We start from the raw sequence: 20,813 nt of genomic DNA on the forward strand, positions 1-20,813 counted from the left end.
TACCATAAATTAACACCCCCAAAAGCCCAACAGTTTTTTTCCAGTGAAATTTTCAGAGTTTCCTTTTTTGCTTGTCCTGATTACTCATTTTCTCTTTTGTTTCCTGTTTTGTTCTTTATTTTCCTTATCTACCTGCTGAATCACGCCATCCAATCAACATACAATGCGAAAACCATGTCTCCGTCTGTATGTTGTGCACCTGCTGCTCAAAAAAATAAATTTGTAAATAAACTTGCAAATATCCATCCATGAAAACATCACATATAGGACACGGTTGGTTTCATTGAATTTAAACAATTATTTAAATTCTCTGCTTTTATTTTCTCTCGTTTTTCTTTAATTTAATTCGTTTTGATGAGATTTCCGATTGCACTGGTGAAAAAGCCTCACTGCAGCGTGCCTCAAAACTGGCTTCTGTTCTGCATCTTCTTCCCTTGGCTAATTGGTGACGTGAGGCAAATGCAGTTACCAATAGCCTGTTCTCCGCTGTTTGTTACACCTGAACGATGATAAAGGGGAGACTGACATTTGCTTTATTTTGGTGGAAATTGGCATGAGAATAGGAGGGGAAGGATGCTTCTGAATGACCTGGAGTAGCGAAGATTGGCTGGCTGGGAAATCCTTCATTTTGTAACTGGTGGTACCAAATTCAGTTTTTCAAAATTCAGGTTTTCTGTTATGATGAGACACATTGAGCTTTCTGCAAAGGGAAGCGGTGCATTTAAAAGGACTGCCTTACAGGTATTTTAAGCCCACAATTTACACTATATTGTAAGGCAAAAAAAAAAAAATGGTTGAAACAATTGCAGATGTGCTTCCCTCAAATCAAAAGAGAAGTCACAGGACAGAGTGATTTTTAGTCAACCTTGAAAATTCTTTGTGATAGGAGCATATAGAAGCATTTGACAGCGTCCCTGGATGCAAAAGTAAAATGCATGAGTTGTGTCATGAAGAAGGCTGAAAAGTACCAGGAACCGGATCCCACTGGGAAATTAGTGCCTGATTCCAAAGATGCCTTTGGAAATGTTGGCCTTTGTCTTTGAAAATCATGAATTAAGCAAAAGAGGATGAACAAAGGAAAATAGAGTCTAAATATATATATATATTATTCCATTTTGAATTGTCTTGGCTATGGTTAATAGCACCAGTGAGACCATAAGCCTATCAAAAATACTTTCTTGGTCACCTGGCAACAGGTGTTGGACCTGTGGTAGCACCTGGGCTTCCTGTTGCACAGTTGCTGTCAAACAAATTGGAGGGCACCCTCATGGCATTTGCTTCCTGCAAATAAGCTCCGTGCGTGCTTCATGGAGGGTCACAGGAGGGAGGTTTCTGCTAGGAGGCAGCAAAGAAGAACATGACAGTCTATAAGTTAAAAGTTTGCCTAGTGCAACCTGAGAGGGGAATCCTCTGTGTGTGCGGCGGTGGATGGAACTGTCACAGATGTGTGGGAGCTGTGAGGATGTCAGTGGAGACTTTGCCTTCTGCACCCCTGGCCCAAGCAGCATGGATAAGTGCTCTGGCATCAGCTGTGCACGTGAAAATATACTGAAAAAAATCAACTTGTCTTTGTTTGGCCAAATTTTAGCTCTCTACGTTGCAGGTTAAAGATTTAAATGGTCATCCTGCCATTTGTTAGGATTGCAGTGTCTGTGGTTACGTGTGCAGGTCTAGGCTCCTGCCATCACTCGGCAGCCAAGACGTCCAAGTTAGACCTTTGGAACATCTAGTTGTCCTCGGGAGCTGCCACCTTCCTTCTACTGCTGCTGATGGGAGCCTACAGTGACTACAGCAGAAGCACCAAAGCCAAAAGGTAGTAGGGAATGAGGAGAGATACTGACATCACACATAAAATCCTTTTTCCAGTGTTCCTGGCTCAGGATGAAAGGATGTGATATGACATACATGTAAGGGCAGAGTCCCCCAGATGCAGACAAGTGCGGCAAAAATATTCAGCTACTTAAAATCAGCCAGGGTTTCCCCCAAGTGTCTGAAGAAGAAAAGACCCTATGCAAGATTCAGGAACTCTTCAGGACTGGCAATGCCTTGGACATTTGGATGAGAACACACCCGATTCCCCCTCAACAGTCGTTCCTTAGCACAATGGGTTGATTCTTGCTGATGCCAGATGAAGAGAAGTGCCAAAGTTTCCTGAGTGATCCCATTCTTGGCTTGGTCAGATTCCTCTTCCTACAGCTCTTTGCAACTTTGGTTGAGCTCTTCATTTTGAGGACAAAAATCTGAGGTTTCAAGCCTGGGGGGTGGTTGTGTCCTGCAACTCAGCTGCAGGAAGAAGCAGGGTTGAGCAGCTCAATTTCTTTGTGGCAGCATAATGTAACCTCCTCCACTAAATCCTGCAAAGCATGTCCAGCCATGGCATAAACCCATCATATTCCCACTGAAGGTTTCAAAATCCAAGCCAGTAAATCCCCTGAGCTGGCGTGCAGAATGGAGCTCATTCTGCACCCCTGTGGACAGTGGGCACGAGTGCTGTGGTCTGCTGCTGAAGATGCTGGAGGAACAGATCCAGGCAATGGCTGTGCAGCCTCTTCTTCATCTCTTTTCTACTTTTCAGTGCAGAAAACACCCTAAGAAAGGGTAAAAGAGCAAGCTTCCCAGGGTGGGACAGCAATCAAGGCTAGTTCTGTCCCCATGATATCTGTTGTGCCTGTTTCCTTGCTGCTTTGCAATTTGCTCCAGGGATGCCTCGTTTGGCTGAGCTGTGGTCCTGCTCCTGCCATGGGAAGCTGTGGCTCTACCCAGACCCTAGCAGGCTGCTGGGTCCCTTTGGTACCAGCACTCCCTCTTTTAGGAAAATAGTGACAGGCCACAGGGAAAGGTTTTTCAAACAGAATTTACTAGTCCTGAGATGGATCATAAAATCATAGAGCTATGGTGCCTCTTGCAAGCACTGGTCAGCCTTTAGCATCTGTGCAACAGAAAAGCAAACGAAAATCCTGGCAAGAAAGACCTTGATAACCTAGAAAATGATCATACCCATGTCATTGCAGAGGTGGCTAAGTGGGAGGAGAATTGATGCAAAATGCTGTTATCCACAAGAAATATCGCAATGTGGAGTTTCCCCTTTAACTGCATGCAATTTAATACCTGCCTGGACAGTTGAGGTGTCGAAGGATGGGTTTTCTACGTGATGTGCTGAGGGTTACACACGCGGAGCCCTCCCATCCATCATGAGCGTGTGTAATTTTGCCTCCCTACGAACAGCGCAGAGAACAGTCCTTCGAACGGTCTGCGAGTGTTGGTGATGGTGGATTTTCCTGGGTTGTGAGTGATTCCTTGCGGAGCCGAGGCTTTCGCTGCGCTTTAGGAAATGGTAGTGCATGAGTTAAAAAAGGAAGGGTTTTTGGGGCTGGGGAAGGGAAAAAAAAAAAAGGTTCTGTACTGTTTGTCCCTCCAGATCCTAGGGAGTGGGGGTTAGGGACGTAACTGCACGGTTCTGAGCCCCCTGTTCCATATTGTGTGTGTACAGACTGGTCTGTACGCACGTCGCACAGGGGTAGCCCGTGCTGCACGACCTTCCAGTCAGCTGAGACCACAGCAGATGTTATGCATCATGTCAGCAGCGATTATGAGATTCTGGCAAAGTCTGAGCCAAGCAACGTTCTTGCCATTAAGCCGCAGTAACATGAGAAAGAGGGAGGTAAGGCAGGTCCATACACAGAGATGGATCCTGCAGATGCCGCCTGGGCACGTGCTTCTTGGTGGAGCATTAAGCTTGTGCACGGGAAGGATCTGGCTTGAGCATTGCTCCAAAGGTAAAAATTCATCAGATTCACAAGCCTGATGCCCAAATGCCATGAGCATTACACGTAAAGTCTGGTCCTGTTCCCACTGGTGGGGAGACTCTGGTTAGGATGGGCTCTGGGTTAAACCTTTGTCCTGCACTGAAACCTGCCGCGACTGTTCCGCGGAGGTGTACCAGCCTGTACCGCAGCCAGCACCGGGGAGCAGGTTACTAAGGACCAGGTTAGTGATGGCACCCGGTTATCCAGCCGTATGCCAGCTCTGCCCCCAGGTATATATGGCCTTACCTGCTAAGGTGAGTTCAGCCCATGTTTTGGGAAGGCAACGTAAGTGATGTGAAAAATAAACTGATGCTGAGGCAAGTATTGAATTTTTAGCACCTATTTTTACTGACCTTGAACAACCCAGGGGAATCCTTGCTTGTGTTTTGCCTGCCAGAGCTGATTTCTGTCGCTGACTTGAATGAGCTCAGTGTTGTCTGCTCTTTCATTGAACATACCTGTGCTTTTCTCTTTTCTCTTTATTTGAGGATTGAGTCTGATATATGGTCTGTGCCTAACTGAGCTGCTTGTGTTTTTAACATGAGAGAAACCGAGTGCATGCCTGAGACTGATTTCTTGAACTCTCTGATGGGATTGGTGGAATGTGATGCTAATGGCCCCAAAACTGAGCTGGCATTTAAAGAAATGAATAGATCCAACAAGCCCCCCAAATCCAGCATGAGCTCTGTAGCCAAATGAGCAAGAAACGTGGGTCAGTTCAATATGACTGGGTGTCTTCTGGTAAAACAATAATACAAGGGAAAGACTGGTTTTGCTCAACTTTACCAACAAGAGCTCCTTATGATTATATTTTCCACTCCACTGCTTGATAGTTTAGAGTGGGATGCTTTCTCTCTTTAGCTAACTCAGTCAAATAAGTGGCTGTGAACAGAGATTCACAAATAAGTGAATTGGAATCAGTACGGAAAGGGGGGATATTTTTCATCTCCTTAAAATAGGAGGGCAAGAGGGATCTGGCTTTTGCATGTTTTGTTTTGGAAAGAACCCTCTCTAGATTAGCTCATTGGGGCAAGAAACCTCTTTTCCCTGGATGAAAGAAAAAAATGGGGTGCGGGGTGGGGAGAATCATAAAACAGATGGAAATCAGAATCTGTCTCCAGCAGTTCTTTGATTCACCTGTGAAGGCACATTTAATAATAATTTAAAAAATCAGCAGGTTCCTAAGGCACCCTCCTGCTGCTGAACGTTAGCCTCCCCAGTTGATTTTCTGCCATTGATCCATCTTCGAAACAGTCTTGCTGGTGCCATTTCTCCTTGATGAGCCTGTCCAGTCACATGATGTATAAACATTTAAAACCTCCAGGTTAGAAAACATCCTCATTCTTTCAAGGATGTTTTAATCTTCACTGGACAATGCCTTTCTTTGTTACGGTAGAGGCTATATACGCAATCCCTTGCAACTGTCTTGGCTAAAGTTCAATTCAATGTAGAAAGCAAGCTGACCAAGACTTAAAACAACCTCATTCTTTACAAAATGATAGTACGGCACCATTACCTCTCCCTGAGGCTTTAGGGGGAGAAAATCTGCCTTACTCAAAGAAAACACAACCTCCATGGACAGTGTGAAAGGGCCTTTTCTGTCATTGACCCAGTAGCAGAGGGGAGGGCTCTTGTGGAGAGGGATTTTCTCATACTTGCTGCATGTGGAGTGATCTGCACTGACGAATGTTTCTTTTGGAAGGTTTTCTGGTGGCCGATTTGCTGCTTAGATCGTGAAGCTGGTAATTTTAATTTCTTTTTTGCGGGCTGTGGTTTCTAATCGCGTTAATTTCTGAAGGACACAAAACCTTTACTTTCCGCAGGACAACTTCATCAACCTCAGCTTCCTGCGGCTCTTCAGGGCAGCGAGACTTATCAAGCTCCTTCGCCAGGGTTACACTATCCGCATCTTACTCTGGACATTTGTGCAGTCTTTTAAGGTGAGTGTTAGGCAGGTGGGAGACAGGAAAGAGGTGCGGGGAGATGCTAATGCTTGGCACACCTGTAGCATCCTCCATGGAGTATCAAAGATTTTCCCCTTGCCCTAGGAATGGCCTCTCTGCACCTCTACAAAGCGATTACAGGAATATTAATTCTCAGAAAAGCTGACTGACTTGCACTGAACATCCCCTGAACACTGCAGGTGCTGAGCATTTTGGAAAATGAGTCCGAAAGCTGGACGGCTACTGATGCAGGCTCGCAGCAAGCATGCAGAGCTCAGGTTGCTCTTGAAACTGCCACAAAATCCCTATGGCAAAGTCTGAAGACTCTGGTATTTGCATAAGGAAACAGTAGTCTGACTAATAAGTGCCTTCCTGCCTGCTGTTTGCCAGCAGCAGGTCTGAGGTTGATTGCTTTCACTAGGCTTCAGTCTTGGTAAGAATCTGATAGAGATGAAACCCAAACCCTTGCATTTTGGTAATACAAGCTGTCAAGCTGTATAGCACCAGGCTGTGTTTTTATGACGTGGAGGATTACAAAAGGAGGTTTTGTTCTACAGTGGAGACAGTTACTTCACCTGGTTTGCTATAGCCCTGCCCTTCCCTCCCAGCAAGCAGCAGCACGTTGTGGCACCAGGGTAACTGGCCACAGCAGCTGGATATGGCGCTTCTGAACTAAGCGACCCTCCAACAACTGCCTTGCAGCAGCTTTGTTCTCAACCTGCGCTTAGTTTCGAGGTAGCTGTTTTCCAGATCTAAATAAGAGCCCACATGCCCTGAAGCTGGTTGTTTTTAACAGGTCAGCTGGCGGGATGCCACGCTGCCCAGCGCTGCTCATGACGTGGCAGGTGGCCTGGCGAGCCTGGGGACCATACCTCTGGCTTTGCACAGGGTGTCCTTATTCTGGGCTGAGCTCAGAGGTCTGTGGGTGATAGCTTATGTCCTGGGTGCTGACAGAAGCTCAGGGGAGTGTGTCTGCGGGGGGGTGCAATGCCAGGGTATTTTGTGTGGTGCTCTCTGGAAGGCGTTATGGTGGTGCTTGGTATTTAACGACGCAGCGTGCGGTGGGATGCAGGGATGGTGGCACTTGGTATTTAACGACACAGGGTGCGGTGGGATGCAGAGCAGCTGCGGGTTTTTTTTGCTTTAGCTGCGCTTTCAAATACATCACAGTCTCTGAGTCAAAACGATGCAGAGAGGTTATTTTGGGTGATAAAACTGTGGGAAGGAGTCTGGTCTCTCCAAGAATGGAAAAGGCTTTTTAAGAGAAGAAAGACATTCCCCTCCTGCAGTTGGAGGGAGATGCCAGGTGGCTCTGCCCACACCAGGCTGGGAGTGCTGACCAGCCCTGTGCTGGCTGCAAGAGATCTGGGGTGGAGAAGGAGTTTCAGCAGAGTGTGAACATGGCTACTGCTCTGCACCGGAGCTGGTCAGGAGGGGAGTTTCTATTATACTATTTAGACTATAGGGCAAAGTCTTTTGGGAGGTTGAAGATGGGAACATGGTGATTGCTTCTTTCTACAAGTAACCTGGAGAAGAACTGCAGGCTGTGCTGGTTTGTTTATATATTTATATATGTTTATATAAAAATATACAAATAAATATATATATACACACATAAAAAAATGTGCTGTTATCCCATGGCCAGGGGTGGAAGCAAGTGCTGTATTACACTGTACATCCCTTTGGGAGACACCAGAGAGGCAGCTGAAGCTCTGGCATTCAGCTTCTGTGTTATGCTTTCCCCTAGCCACCCAGCAGCTCATGGAAAGGGGCTGCGATCTGGCAGGTTGCAGTGCCTCAGGCTTGTTGGGTAGTGTTTTACTTGAGGATGGACGGAGGTGGTGTTGTTGCTGCTCTTATCTTGTAACACATGAGGAATCCTGCAGCCAGGAGAGCCTCTCCCAGAGGCTGAGATGTGGGGTCTGCAGGTATAAGATGTTCTCACTCAGGAGAGCGTCCTTGGACTGTGTGGTCTTGGCTGGATCTTGAGAGAAGGGCTCAGCCAAGGGCCTTTTCAGTATAATCCCAACCCTTTCCAGAGTGTGTGTGCAGAGAGCTGCCCCTGAAGCTGAGCTGGGACAGTTCTGGAGCTGCACAGGGAGCTGCTTGTCTGTCTGTCCCCCCAGCATGGAGCTCTTGGTCCTTGTCCCTGGTGCAAAGGTGGCCAGCAGAAAGCACATCAGCCCTTTGCCCCGTGTTCCCTGCTGGGCTCCCCGTGGGCTGCATAACCCCTCTCCTGCCCTGAGCATCTCATGGTCTAGCCCTAGGACAAGGCTTCTCGATTTTTCAGCTATTACTAATTAAGAGGCATTAATTACCCATTCATTTAACCTGAGTGGAAAGCAGCTATTCCTCTCAGCTTGGGTGACATAATTACGTTGTAGTCTTCACAGATTTCTTGCTAAAACTCAGAATATTTTTGTCCTCCTGGGATTGCAATCTTGCTTGTTTTGGAGCAGGAACTTGTTTCTTGGATGTACATTTCTTTTCTTGTACTAAATTTACAGCAAGATCATTAATAATTAATAATTAATGTTCCTACAATTATGCATAGAAAGTGCCAATGCCTGCCAGTAGCTCCAGTGCTTGTTGTGGAGCTTCTTACTGTGTTTTCCCTGCTTACTGCTTATCTGCTTGCAAGGATGTAGAGAGACCCCTTGGAAAGCCCAGGCTGGTTTGTGATCAATGAATACCTGGCTCCAGGGGTTTGTCTTCTGAAGGCTGCCAGAACTGTTCATATTCTCTTCCCCGTTCCTTCATCTGAAGGACAAATACCACAATACACGGTGTTGCCCAGGAATTAAATGCTACTGGCATATATAATGCATTTGCTGACATTAATATCTTCTTCTCCTTTTCCACAGGCCTTGCCTTATGTGTGTCTCCTCATTGCAATGCTCTTCTTTATCTATGCCATTATTGGCATGCAGGTAAAAATTTTAGGTTTTATACTGACCATAGGTAGATTAGTTTTGTCCCACCAGTTCAGGGTGCAAATGGGTTATTGCCTCCACAACAGGATCAACAACTGACTTAGGATGAGGCAAAAAGCTCATCTTGTCTGGTGCCAGGTATCTTATAAGTGAAAAAAAAAAAAAAAAAAAAAAAAAAGTTACTTTTTCTGCCCTTATTACTAGGTCTTGTGCTGATCCCTGGTTGTACAAAGGGTGAGAGTGGGCAGGGAAACCGACTGTGGGTGATGGGCTGGCAGCACAGCATCGCCGGGGCAGGGGGTATGGGCACATCCCTCCCACTGGGTACCGGCACGCCAAGGGGCACTGCACCCTTCTGAAAAGAAATGGGAAAGTTTTCTTGCCCTGGGATGGAGCTGAACTGTGGTGTTGGAAAAGGTCTGTGTGAAGGTGGAGCATGTTAACCTTGGCTTTTTCCCCATTTGATCTCCACAACACATTTTTATCTCTCTCTTCAGCACAGGAATTATTCCAGATTTTGAGATCCCTTAAACCAGGACAGATTATTTCCCTGCCTTTTCTTCCAACTCCCCTTGATCCACCTTTATTGACAGTGTCCACGTGAGGATGTCTTTGGCCTGAATCCTTTCTGTTTTCTGCGGCAGGTATTTGGAAACATTGCACTAGATGATGAAACCTCCATTAACCGGCACAATAACTTCCGTACCTTCCTGCAAGCCCTGATGCTTCTGTTCAGGTAAGTAAAGTTTAAAATGCCACACGACTTGCACGTGAGCAATAAATAAGCCTTTGCTTTTGCCACTTCAGCTGCTGAGACTTGAGCATCCTCTAAGAAAGGTGTTTGGAGTAAAGCATTTCTGCTTCCTCCTCCTCCTCCTTGGCGTTAAGGGTTGGCCTGGTACATTACCTGAGTACGATGGATGTGATTCAACACAGCAGCACCTCCCCAAAGTGACACCCATGGCTGTGACATGCTACATCAGCTCAGGTGGAGTTTAATATAAGACTCCCCTGGTTTGTCTGCTTCTTGTCATGAAGCTTACTTTTTTTTTTCCTTAAGTGAGAATTCCTTTAATTGGTCATTTTTGCATTACCAACAAGTTAACAGTTCATACGCCAATGCCACCTCTGCTTCAGAGTGAAAGTGTTTCCATCTGGGTTCATTCTGCTGGGAAATGAAGCATTTTCAAATGGGGAAAAAAAAATAATCAATGAAATGACAGATTTTCATTTTCAGACCCAGCAAAAATGAAGTGTAGGCTCTGCTCCCAATCAGGGCAGCTGGGGGAAGATTTCCCTTATCTGGATGTGTGCCGTGTGGTTAATAACTGCTCCGGCCCCACAAGCACCTGCCGGCCGTGCCGAGGCTGGGTTCTGCAGCGCTGGTAACTGGATATCTTGCCTGGGATTTCCTTTGCATCGTTTCTGTGAAGCTAGATGGAAATTAAATTAGCCCTCTCTAGCTCAGCATAATCACTCCACTCAAAACTCTGAATTTTAATAAAACCGGATAATTATTCAGCCTCATGTCCAAACCTCTTGGTCCCTTTCCAGACCCATGTGGCAGGCACGGTGGGACAGAGGGTGCAGAGGCAGCAGGACTACGATGGGAAAACGGGTATCTGCACAGGGGAATGGGGCTTTGGGACTCAATTCAGAGTAATCTGGAAGCTATTTCAGTTTACACTGAGCATCAGGTTTTCTCCCTGACCGGGAGGAAGGCTTGTGAGCTGGCTCTGTGCACAGATTTGCATGGCTGTGAGCAGCACTGCAAGGTGGGCTCTTCATGGTGCTGCGGAGGGGTGCCCCTGACAGCACCTCTGGGTGTGCTGCAGGAATTACAGAGAGAAGAATCAGGGGTTATGTAGGAAGTCAGAGTAAGCCATCCTGGGGGATCCCCTGGCTTCCAATCCACGCATGCACGTTGCAGGGGATGGTTTATTTTGAGGATGGACCCTCTGGAACTCCAAAGTTTTTCCTTTTAGCTATTTTTATCCCTATAGTAGAAGTAGAAGTTAAAGGGGGAGGAGGGAAATGATGAAGAAAACCCAGGAACTGTCATGAAAAAGGGACCCGAGTCACTAGGACCAACCAGCCCATCCTGGTATTTCTGTACCTACCTGATAAATAAGAGATTCAAGCGGAGAAACCTGGTTTTATTTCCCATCATTGCCACAGGGTTCACAGCCAGCACTAGGGCAGAGGCATCAGCTGCTTCAGAAGGGAACAGTCTAAACTCTGTTTACTTACATTTGCACTTTGCACTGGACTTGTTTAAATCAGTCTGGTTTTGTTCTCCATAAAATCAATAAAGCTGAACCTACCTGAGCCTGTTCAGCTTCTTTTACCCCCCTGTAACAGAGGGAAATGTTTTTTCTCCTTTCTTTTTCATGTCAGCAGGCTGATAGTTCAAATTCACAATGTAAATGTAGTCTCTGCACCTGGACACAACCTTGCACCTAGTTTAGTGAATTTGGCACAGTAATAGCACGAGGTGGATGCCCCCAACCCCAGCCTGTAATGAGGAGGGGGCTGGATGAGCTTACCCTCTGCCCTCCCCATCTGCAGGAGTGCCACGGGGGAAGCCTGGCATGAGATCATGCTGTCGTGCCTGAGTAACAGAGCCTGCGACCAGCTTTCTGGCCTCACCAAAAATGAATGTGGCAGCGATTTTGCCTATTTCTACTTTGTATCGTTCATCTTCCTGTGCTCCTTCCTGGTAAGTCAATCCCCATCTGTCCCAAAGTGGAGGTGCCAGTGTGGTTACCCCCCAACCCCCATCCCTTCCTTCCCCTCCCCCTCTTTCTTCCTCCTTCTCCCTAATTATGATTTATACAACATTACATGACAGCTTCACTAAAACCCATTTATCATCCTGGTGATAAAATCCCTTTAATCCCCAAAGAGATCATTTAGTCATTAGTTTAAAGGGAAGGTTTTTATCTTTCTTCTCACAGGGGGGTCTAATATTTGGAATTAGGCATTAATCTGTTTTGTTGTGGTTTGTAATGTGGTCCTTTGAAGAAGGGGCTCGGGAGAGCAGGGTGAGAATGGCCAAGATAACACTGGTTCAGAGGTGCTTGCAGCAGGCAGCTGGGAGCATTACACTTATTTGATGACTTGTGTTTTGTTTTGTTTGTCAAATAAATTAAATAATCGCTTTCTTCTGCAATGGTGCCAGGAAAGCTTTAGGCATGAAAGTACATGGAGCTGCTGTACTCAATTCGTGCCCGTGGCCATCGTATGGGGCTGGGTCTAAGCTTTAACAGGTGCCAGTGTTTTCTGATCACTTACATGCATAAAAAGCTCTCTGCTCTTGGGGCTTCGTTCACTTCTGTGCACCACTGGGACAGAGGAATAGAAAACCAGGGACAGAGACCCAATTAATCTTCAAGCAGGAAGAGATGAAAGTCACAGCTCTGAAATGTACCAAAAAGCAACATATCAAACCTATGTTCAGTTCCCTGGGTTTGCTTTAAAGTATAAGATTTGATGCTTCATGCAGCTAATCCTTGCTATCATCAGACACCTTTAACCAGGCAAAAGAGGTACACGTGGCAGTTTGAAGTTGGTCTCTCTATAGCCATCAGCAGTGGCCCCTACTGAGATCCTTTGTCCGACTGCTGTTGCCCCTTTGACATCCCATGGTTTATTTCTTCTACATATATTAAAAAACGTGGAGCCCTGAAAGCTTATACAAAGTTATCACTCCATTTACTGCTTCCTTCATCACTCTCTATTTTAAAGCCAAATTTTTGCCTTGTACAAATCCCTAACCCATTATCAGACACCCTCATTGTTATTTTCAAGTGCATTATTATTCCTAAAGTTTTCTTCAAAAAAACCCAACCAAACAAAGGAAAACCAATACACACACACATTCACTCCCTCACTCACTCTTCCCGGCTCACATCAGCCGTTCCACTCAGAATGTAGTAGCAAAACTGGGGGCTGGAGCACATCTGTGCAGAAGGCAGTTTTGCGTGAGCTTTGCTGCTGAGTCAGCGCTCCTGGAAAACCCCGTGAAACCACACCCTGGGTTTGGGGGTTTGCTGGCAGGGAATGGGGAGAGCCCTGTGTGGGGAAAAGGCAGGGAGGGCAGGCTCCAGAAATAGGCAGCGGAAAGCCAAGCAGCTGGACTGCTATGAGACGGGGCTGTAACTCATTTTTTAGAATGAATTTCACTGCAATGAGATATGGTTCCCCACAAGCATTGCAAAGCTGCAGCCTGGCCAGGAGGGCATGTTTTTATGGTTTGTTCGATGCTGTTACACCACAGACTGGGGGGTATTGGATAAAGTATTTGTTTTTAAATGTTGTTTCTGGCTCTTTGTGGATGTCCAGCTTGACATAATTTTCCTCCTGTAATTTACACTGTTGAAAAATACAAACTGAAATTTAAAAATATACAGGAAATTTAGAAACAGCTGTGTGTCAGTGAGGGAAATGTACTGAGCTGTGGCTGAAGCTGGGAGCAATAGAAAGGGATTTGGGATCAAGTAGAAAACTCTCAAAAGTTTTGCTGCCTCTTGATGCTCTGGGGGTTCTCTGTTACGTGTACCCCCTAAGAGCCAAGAACCCCTCCTTCCTCCAGATCATGCAGGAATGGGAATTCTTTAAAACTGCACAACCCCCAACCTCCACTGCCTGATTTTCTTTTAACAGCTGAGGATATCTATAACCAGTTTAATTCTGCTCCTCCCCACACGAGAGCTCACAGCGGCCCTTGCTCAGCACATTGCGGAGGAGCCGTGCTGGCGGCAGCAGCTCAGCCTCCCTGCAAAGGGCACGGCAAAGGCGGAAAGGGGACTCATACAAGTCAGGTCTTTATCCAGCACAGGAGCATCCGTTCCTGCCTGCCCTCCTGTTCTTCCATTCTGCTTGATCTTTTCCCATTGAAATCCTCATGACTCTTCCGTTGGCTTTAAAAAGAGGAGAATCTTTCTATGCCAGAAGCATTTGCCGGGCTCTGTGTTAGACAGCAGCCATTAGGGACAGGAGCCTTCGGTGTGTCCTGCCCCTCATCTTTCTGGGGATCTTTGAAGGTTTGAACTGTTATGAGTTGAAAATGGGATGTTCCGGTTGAAGAATCATTTTTCTTCTAGCTGTTCTTGCCTTGATGTGCCTTGATATGAGAGTGCTGGAAGAGTTCGCATCACCCAGCTGGTGAAGCAGCCGGTGCATCCCATGTGCTGGTCTGCACTGGTGTAGGGAAGAAGGGGCAAGGGAGAGGTGCTGAGCCAGTGGGGTTCTGGGGTGGATCATGCAGGGCATCACCTGGGATGTGGATGTGGCCAAACTTTTCATGGCCAAAAGCCGTGACAAACCTGCCCTGTACTTCAGAGCTGGAGGTGTCTTGCAGCATGCAGGGGAGGGTGAGGTGGCAGCAGGTCCCCAGGGACAAGTTTGTAGAGTTTATTCTCCAGGGCATGGCTGCTTCTTGTGGAAACCACTCACCCTGCTAAGGGAATCATACCTGCTCCCCTTCCAGCTTTTTCTTCTCTCTTCTCTTTCCTCTTCCTTTCCCTTCCCTCTCTGACTGCATTATTGCTTCCTCTCTGCAGATGCTAAACCTCTTTGTGGCTGTGATTATGGACAATTTTGAATATCTGACAAGAGACTCCTCCATCCTTGGGCCCCATCACCTGGATGAGTTTGTCCGTGTCTGGGCTGAATATGACCCAGCTGCCTGGTATGTATGCTGTTACGCTTTCACGTGAAGAGAAGGATATACATTATGTATAAATACCATACCTATACAGGCAAACAGCCCATTTTTAATGTGAGTACAGCTCCAGAAGGAAAACCACTCCAAAGCTTGAGCTAACGTTGGTGCTAAATGCTCCAGCTTCAGCTCACTGTGCACTGGAGATGAGTGAACCTGATGTCATTACAAGGGCATTTCCTTCTCATAGACACGAGATAGACGTAAACCAACAAACCAAGAAAGTACAGCTCACCCTCCCCCCCCACCCCCAGCCAAAAATTAATAGGGTAGATTCAAATGATCTTGGCTAAATTGCCAAGTAGAAAAGCTCTTCACCATTTCTAAAGGGAGCTTTGATTGCCTTTGGTTTCTGCGTTGCAGTTCGGAGATAAAAATGTGCTGAATCTCTTGCCATTGGCAGCACTTTGGGTAACTTGAGAGGCTGGGTCTTGTCGTACCCCATTTGTGCAGCATTTTTTTCCGAGTTGAGAACCACCTTAATGGTTTCACAAATCCTGTGGAGAGACAGGAGGCCACATTAAAAAACAATAACAAAAAGCAAGTTTTCGAGGTGCTCTTTCTTTCCCTTGAAAGGAGATGATGTACCCCACTGCTTTGCATTTGAGTCAAGTTCTACAGACTCAGGCTTCATCATTTGTGTTCACCCACCTGTGAGGCAGCAGGGAGTGACGTGATGGTTCTCAGTGTAAGGGTGGTTTGCTTAAAACATCCGATTTTTAAACAGTTGTTTCTCATCCAACCCAATGTTTTGATGTTGGAAGTCTCCTTCTAATGACATCAAATTATAGAAGGGAATTTTGTTCTTCTAAGCAATATTTTAGCTTTTGGACTTAAGGCTGAAACGTAAGGTGTAAGAAATAATAAGAAGAAAATGCAATAAGCCTAACTCTGGAAGCATTGCAGTTCTCAGTGAGCTGCTGATAAAATGTTCCTGATATACGAGTGTGTTAAAGGAGGAAATGATTTTCTGGCAGCCAGGTGGTGAGGTGTTTGGTTCTATGGTTTTATCTCTTTGTTTTTCTTATTCAAAGACACTTGCAGGGAAAGCTGCACACCTGGGCTTATGTACCACAGCAGCGGAGGAGTGGCACTGTGTGGTGGCAGACCCAAGAGCCACTGCTGAAGTATTTTAAGGCATTTTTTTTAAACAGTGACACAGCTCTGGGCAGTGATCACTTCTAGAGCAAGGCTGACTTGAATATATTTGTTTTCTCCATTGCCCAGAGAAAGCTACTGCACCACGGTCCTGGTGACTGTGTTATTTTCATTTCTAGATGCTCTAACATACAGGTCACAGTAATTTCCTTTATATTCTGCAGCTTGGGAATTTGCCTGTTGGGAGAAGTTTTTTGATTTAAAGCCCTACTAATTTTGTATCCATTTTCCTCCCCACGAGTCACTCTGCAACGAATCTCCTCTGTATTTGTAATGAAACTGCCTCCAGCTCCTCCAATATCTCCGCTCTTTTTTGTTTCCCTTTAGTAGAGACAGATGCAGAAAGTATTTGTGCAATCAGCATCTCAAACTCCCTGCTAGGATGCAATTAAACTGCTTTAAAATCTCAGTTAAATTGACTTAGGCTAACTTTAAATGTAAACCTATTCCAAAACAACTGCATTTCTCTGAACTGTGTGCGATTTTAACTAGCTCAAAGCCATCCGTACTACAAGCCTGCGTATATTCTGCACACATAGTAGCAGCTTGTAAGCTCCAAGCAGATTTTCATTACCACGTGCTCTGTAACACAGACAAGTCCTTTGTGGCTATTTGGCAGGCAGTAAATAGCTTTTTTTTTTTTTTTTTTCCTTTTTCAAATCCAGTCCTATCTCATATCTCTAAAAAATCTCAATGAGACTGAAAACTTGGGAGTGCCCGTTTTCTCCTTAGAAAATAGTATTGGCTCTGGTTAGCATCCGTGGGAGAAGTAACGCACCTGCAAGGGAAAAAAATAGTATTGATGTGCTTCTTTAATGTTTATGTGTTCAGGAACTTTCCACCCGTAAGAGGCACAAGCATTAAATTTACAGAAAGATGTGTTTGCTCTATTAACTCTGAGCACAGAGGTTACATTTTGTGAGTCACTCAGGGGCCAAAGCTTTTAACTTCTAGAGCTGTTAATATATAATATGTCATATATTAAGATTCTAATTCCTGTTTTGCTCTGGTGTGAAGCTATTAAAGTTGGCAGAGTGACTGGGGGAGGGAGTGAGAGTCAAAGGACAAGCAGGACATGTTGCTTGAGGCTTGATCCTAAAACATGTGCATATTCTGGATTTTCCATGTGTGAATAGTTCCACTGAAATCACTAATGTTTTCATAAGTTGGACTAACGTTTCCGCAATTTAAAAGTAATCTGAAATCTGTTCACAATTTAAGGTCAGAACTAGTCTTTTGGTCATTTAGGCTGAACTTCTGTGGAGTTCTGGACATGGTATTTCATAACAGCTACCTGTGGATTGAGCTTAATAGCTCACCTCTTAAGGTCCGGCTCCCAGCAGTACACCCCATTGTGATCTGAAGACACAGGGTGTTAGAGGACCAGGTTTTTATTCAGCTGTTTGTTCCACTAGTTGGTCAAACTCATTGAAATAAAATGTTGATCCAAATTTTTTCTAAGTCAGCCATCTCCTTTTGGCATTTCAGCTCCCAGTATAGACACGTGTAGGGCTATGGTAAATAACCACCATAGCATAATTGGCAAGAGAGATGCCTCCTAGGGAGTGTTCTCTTATGTTTACATGCAGGTGAGCTAGTTCCTACTTCCATCTGTCACTGAATGATCGCCTCTCTCAGGGTCTCTATTTCGCTTGTCCCAAGGAAAAGGAAATTACAGTCTTTGTTCACTTCCCGTAGCTTGAGACCCTCAATGAACGATGCTGCATGGGTAGAAAGTACAAATATTTTTATACTTTTGTTATATAGGTAATATTTTAAATATAGGCTTGAAGTGTATTATTTACATACCTATTTCCAACATCACCTTTGGTTTTGTTACAAAATCCAACTTTCTGTAAACTTTTCCGGGGAAAAACATTCAAAAGGAGGTAAAACAGTAGCTAGCTGCTGCTGCTCTAGATGTGTGTCCCACGCGGTAGGGGTAAGTACGGGGAAACTGCTGGAGTTAGGGGTGGCAGAAGCCTCGGGCTCACAGAAAAAGAGAGCGAGAGAGAAATGGGGCACAGCCAGTGGTTTGGGCCAGGGCTGGGAGTTAATCAGGAAAGAAGTGAAAACACTGAATATAAGGATTAACTGGGAAAGAACAGAAAATTGTCTTTCTATGAGCTTTTATTTGTTCAAGATACATAAAGTGAGCACTTTATCTCTCTTATAACCCCCTTCCCAGTGCATACCCCTTAGAGATACTGGAAATGTTGGTCTTGCCATCACAGTCCTGTTAGTCGCTCCCAAGAGCTGAGGGAGATGCTATTGTGGCAGCACCTTCAGCAGTTGGGAGAAGGTGCAGGTGCTCCCAAGGGAGAGCTTTTTCACACCTACCTGAAATAAAGGGATGCTGATGAAAGCAAACAGAACTCAAATAGATATAAACAACCTGGGAAGGAATCCCTGTTTGTCATAATTTGTCATAATTTGCTGCCATGACCTTCCAAAGCAATACTTCTGCTGGTTTTCCAGCCCTCCACAGGCTCTTGGAGAGCTCAGGGAACTGCTCATACGTATTTTCTACATGCTGATTTTACATAGCCATTCTAAAATTTCAGTAAACTTCTTGACTCAGTTAAACCAATATACTTTTTATAACCATGATTAGGCCTGCAGCCAAGACTTGCACAGTTCCATTTGATCTGTTTCTGAATTAATAGTTTCAAGTTGATTGTGAAGGTTTTGAATAGACCTTAATTTTTTACATCCAAAAAAGCAGTAATATTGAAGGAGATATTCCAATATATTCCAACTTTCTTTATATAATGTACCAAAATAAACATAGTGAAGCCAAATCATCTCGTTTTTCTTTAGAGGTCATTTTGAAGTTCAGTACAGCTCTTTTTGTACACGATTTGGTTACTTATAAAAGATTAAGAAATGTAATCCAGCTGTTAAATTAGCTGAAAATATTGTTGAGAGTTAATGAGACTGGCCATAAAGCTACCTCGAGGTATCTGATTTCACCTACTGGTAATGAAGGCTGGATTTTCCCAGTGCCCATGGCCAAGGCAGCTCTCGAGACGGTGGTTTCTGGACTTCCAGCAAATTGCTTATTGCCCATGAAGCCAAGCACAGCCCTGCTGGGGTTATGTAGGTGGTAACAGTGGAAGGTAAAGGTTCCCAAGTTCTTTTGAACCAGCTCATTTGAATCCCATTTAATAACCCATTAAATAGGCGATTTGTGTGCGGCAGGCTCTGGTGGTGTTGGGCTGCTGCAGCACCTGGGTGGTGGCTGGAGACTGTCAGGCGGCAGATGCTCAGGCACAGAGAAGTAAAACATCAGTGATACAGGTAACTGAATGTAGTGGTTCAAAGGCCTTGCCGTGGCACTGAAGGTTTCACAGAAGAAAATCCAAGACTACAGAATTTGTTAAGGAGTTGGAAGTTCTCTCTCTCTCTCTTTCTCTCTCTGTTAAAATGCCTTTTCCATTGCAAGCCTGGTTGCTGTCAGACTAACTTTGCTTTTCAGCGTGTTTTGCCCTTCCAACTTCTCCCATTTGTCTGGGGAAAAACTGATTCTTCTTGGGTTTTGCTGTCATAACATCTGATGTTTTCTTTCCAGTTGCCGGATTCATTATAAGGATATGTACAATTTGTTACGTGTAATTGCTCCACCCCTGGGCTTAGGAAAGAAGTGCCCTCATAGGGTGGCATACAAGGTTTGGAACTTCAGAGACTCCATCCAGCATTTTCAGTTCTGGTTTTGTTTCTTTTTAAACACCCCACCCCACCACCCCCCAAACTGCAAATGCAAAGAGTACAGAAAAGAAACTGTAATGTAACTAACCCTTTGCCTGAAACAAGGAATGATTGACTGACTGCCTCCTTTTTCCTCGATGCATCCCTTCCCCATCTACTCCCACACCCCAGCTGGCTGAAGACAGGCAGCTTTATGAGACAGTGAACCCTCCAGCTTCCATCCTGCCGGGTCTAGGTGGGAAGTGTTGGGGAAAAGCAGCACAGCATCTGAGCACTTTGTCTATATATACACGCAGTGGAGAGAAATGTCATCCCGAGATTTCTAAGGAGTAGCAACTCCATTTTGTTTGGGTTTCATAGCAGCATTGCTCCAGTTGAATGCCCGGTATTCAAACCCTTCCCTTTCCTGAGCTGAAAAAACATTTGATGTGGACATTGGTTAACTGGGCAGCAGGGTGGGATGGGTACCTAGGCTAGGAAGAGATGAAGGGATGAGCTTTCCACAGTGCAACAGCCAGGGATTACCTTGGGAGCAAAATTACCTCTCTGAGATCATAAGCTATGGTGGACATCCAGTGAAACCTCCTTCCTCATGGTGCAGGAAAAGTACCCTGTGCTTGGGAGCTGAGCCAGGGAATTGACAGATCTTGCCAAGAAATCAGCACAGGATGACACTGGACCTCAGTGGGGTCCCAGTTACAGGCAGGGATTTTCCTGTAGTCAGTGCACAGAGAGCAGAAGATGCAGAAGAGGGGAGTGGAAACAGTCAGTGTGGAGCTTGCTTTTCTCTTTCACTCCAGCCCAGGTGTTTTCCACACCTAACTGGGGGCTTAGGAGTTAACAACCATTGCCGAGAAGGCACGAGACCCTGTACCTCCAGCCAGGGGGCAGGGGCAGAAGAGAGAAGCCAGAGGGAAGCCATTGGCTGTAATTAGAAATTGTGTCTCTCAGCAGCCTTTAAATTAGCTCTGGGCTAAAAAGCCTGGGTGATATTTTAACTGTGTTAGTTACCAAGGACAGGAATAGCTGCTTTTGGCTTGGTAAGTTCTCTCTTCCACCCCCTCTTGCACTGATGCTCTATATAGGAATTGGGACCCGTGTCAGGGTAGTGAGCTGGCATACAGGTGCCTGTTTCTGTAGGAGAAAGGGATTTCATATGGGAGCTTAGATCTTTGTTTCCTTCCTAGTATAGTGGAGATGATAATGCTGTCCTGCTTTTCCAAGGGTTAAACATTAATTAATAACGTGCTGCAATATACTTAGGTCTCCTCAGATGACAGGCAGCACAGATTTGCGCAGCGTAACAAGCAGGCAGCTCGCTGGGACAAGAAAATGAGATTGTTATAGTCATGCTCCCAGTTTCAGTAGTCAGAAAAAGGCAAAACAGAATTCCTGGCTGTTTCTGCACTTGCCTTTCAGGGCAGGGTTTTATTTACCACGTGTGCTGAAGGTAGGCACCATCAGCTGGTTTAAGGGCTTTTTCCCAAATCTCTGCAATTCCCAGTTCCCTCTAACGTACAGGACAGACGGCCACCCTCGG

At 45.4% G+C, this 20,813-nt stretch overlaps 1 protein-coding gene across 1 annotated transcript in view; it reads left to right on the plus strand.

The window, feature by feature from the left end:
• LOC130155302 (voltage-dependent N-type calcium channel subunit alpha-1B-like) overlaps positions 1-20,813 on the plus strand; it is a 297,246-nt gene that overhangs the window by 250,538 nt on the left and 25,895 nt on the right. The window contains 5 exon segments of the mRNA XM_056352410.1: positions 5,630-5,746; positions 8,614-8,679; positions 9,327-9,418; positions 11,251-11,401; positions 14,247-14,374. Of these exon segments, the coding sequence (XP_056208385.1) occupies positions 5,630-5,746; positions 8,614-8,679; positions 9,327-9,418; positions 11,251-11,401; positions 14,247-14,374 (554 nt within the window).

The sequence above is a fragment of the Falco biarmicus genome, chromosome 9 (genome assembly GCF_023638135.1).
Source record: "Falco biarmicus isolate bFalBia1 chromosome 9, bFalBia1.pri, whole genome shotgun sequence".
NCBI lineage: Eukaryota > Metazoa > Chordata > Aves > Falconiformes > Falconidae > Falco > Falco biarmicus.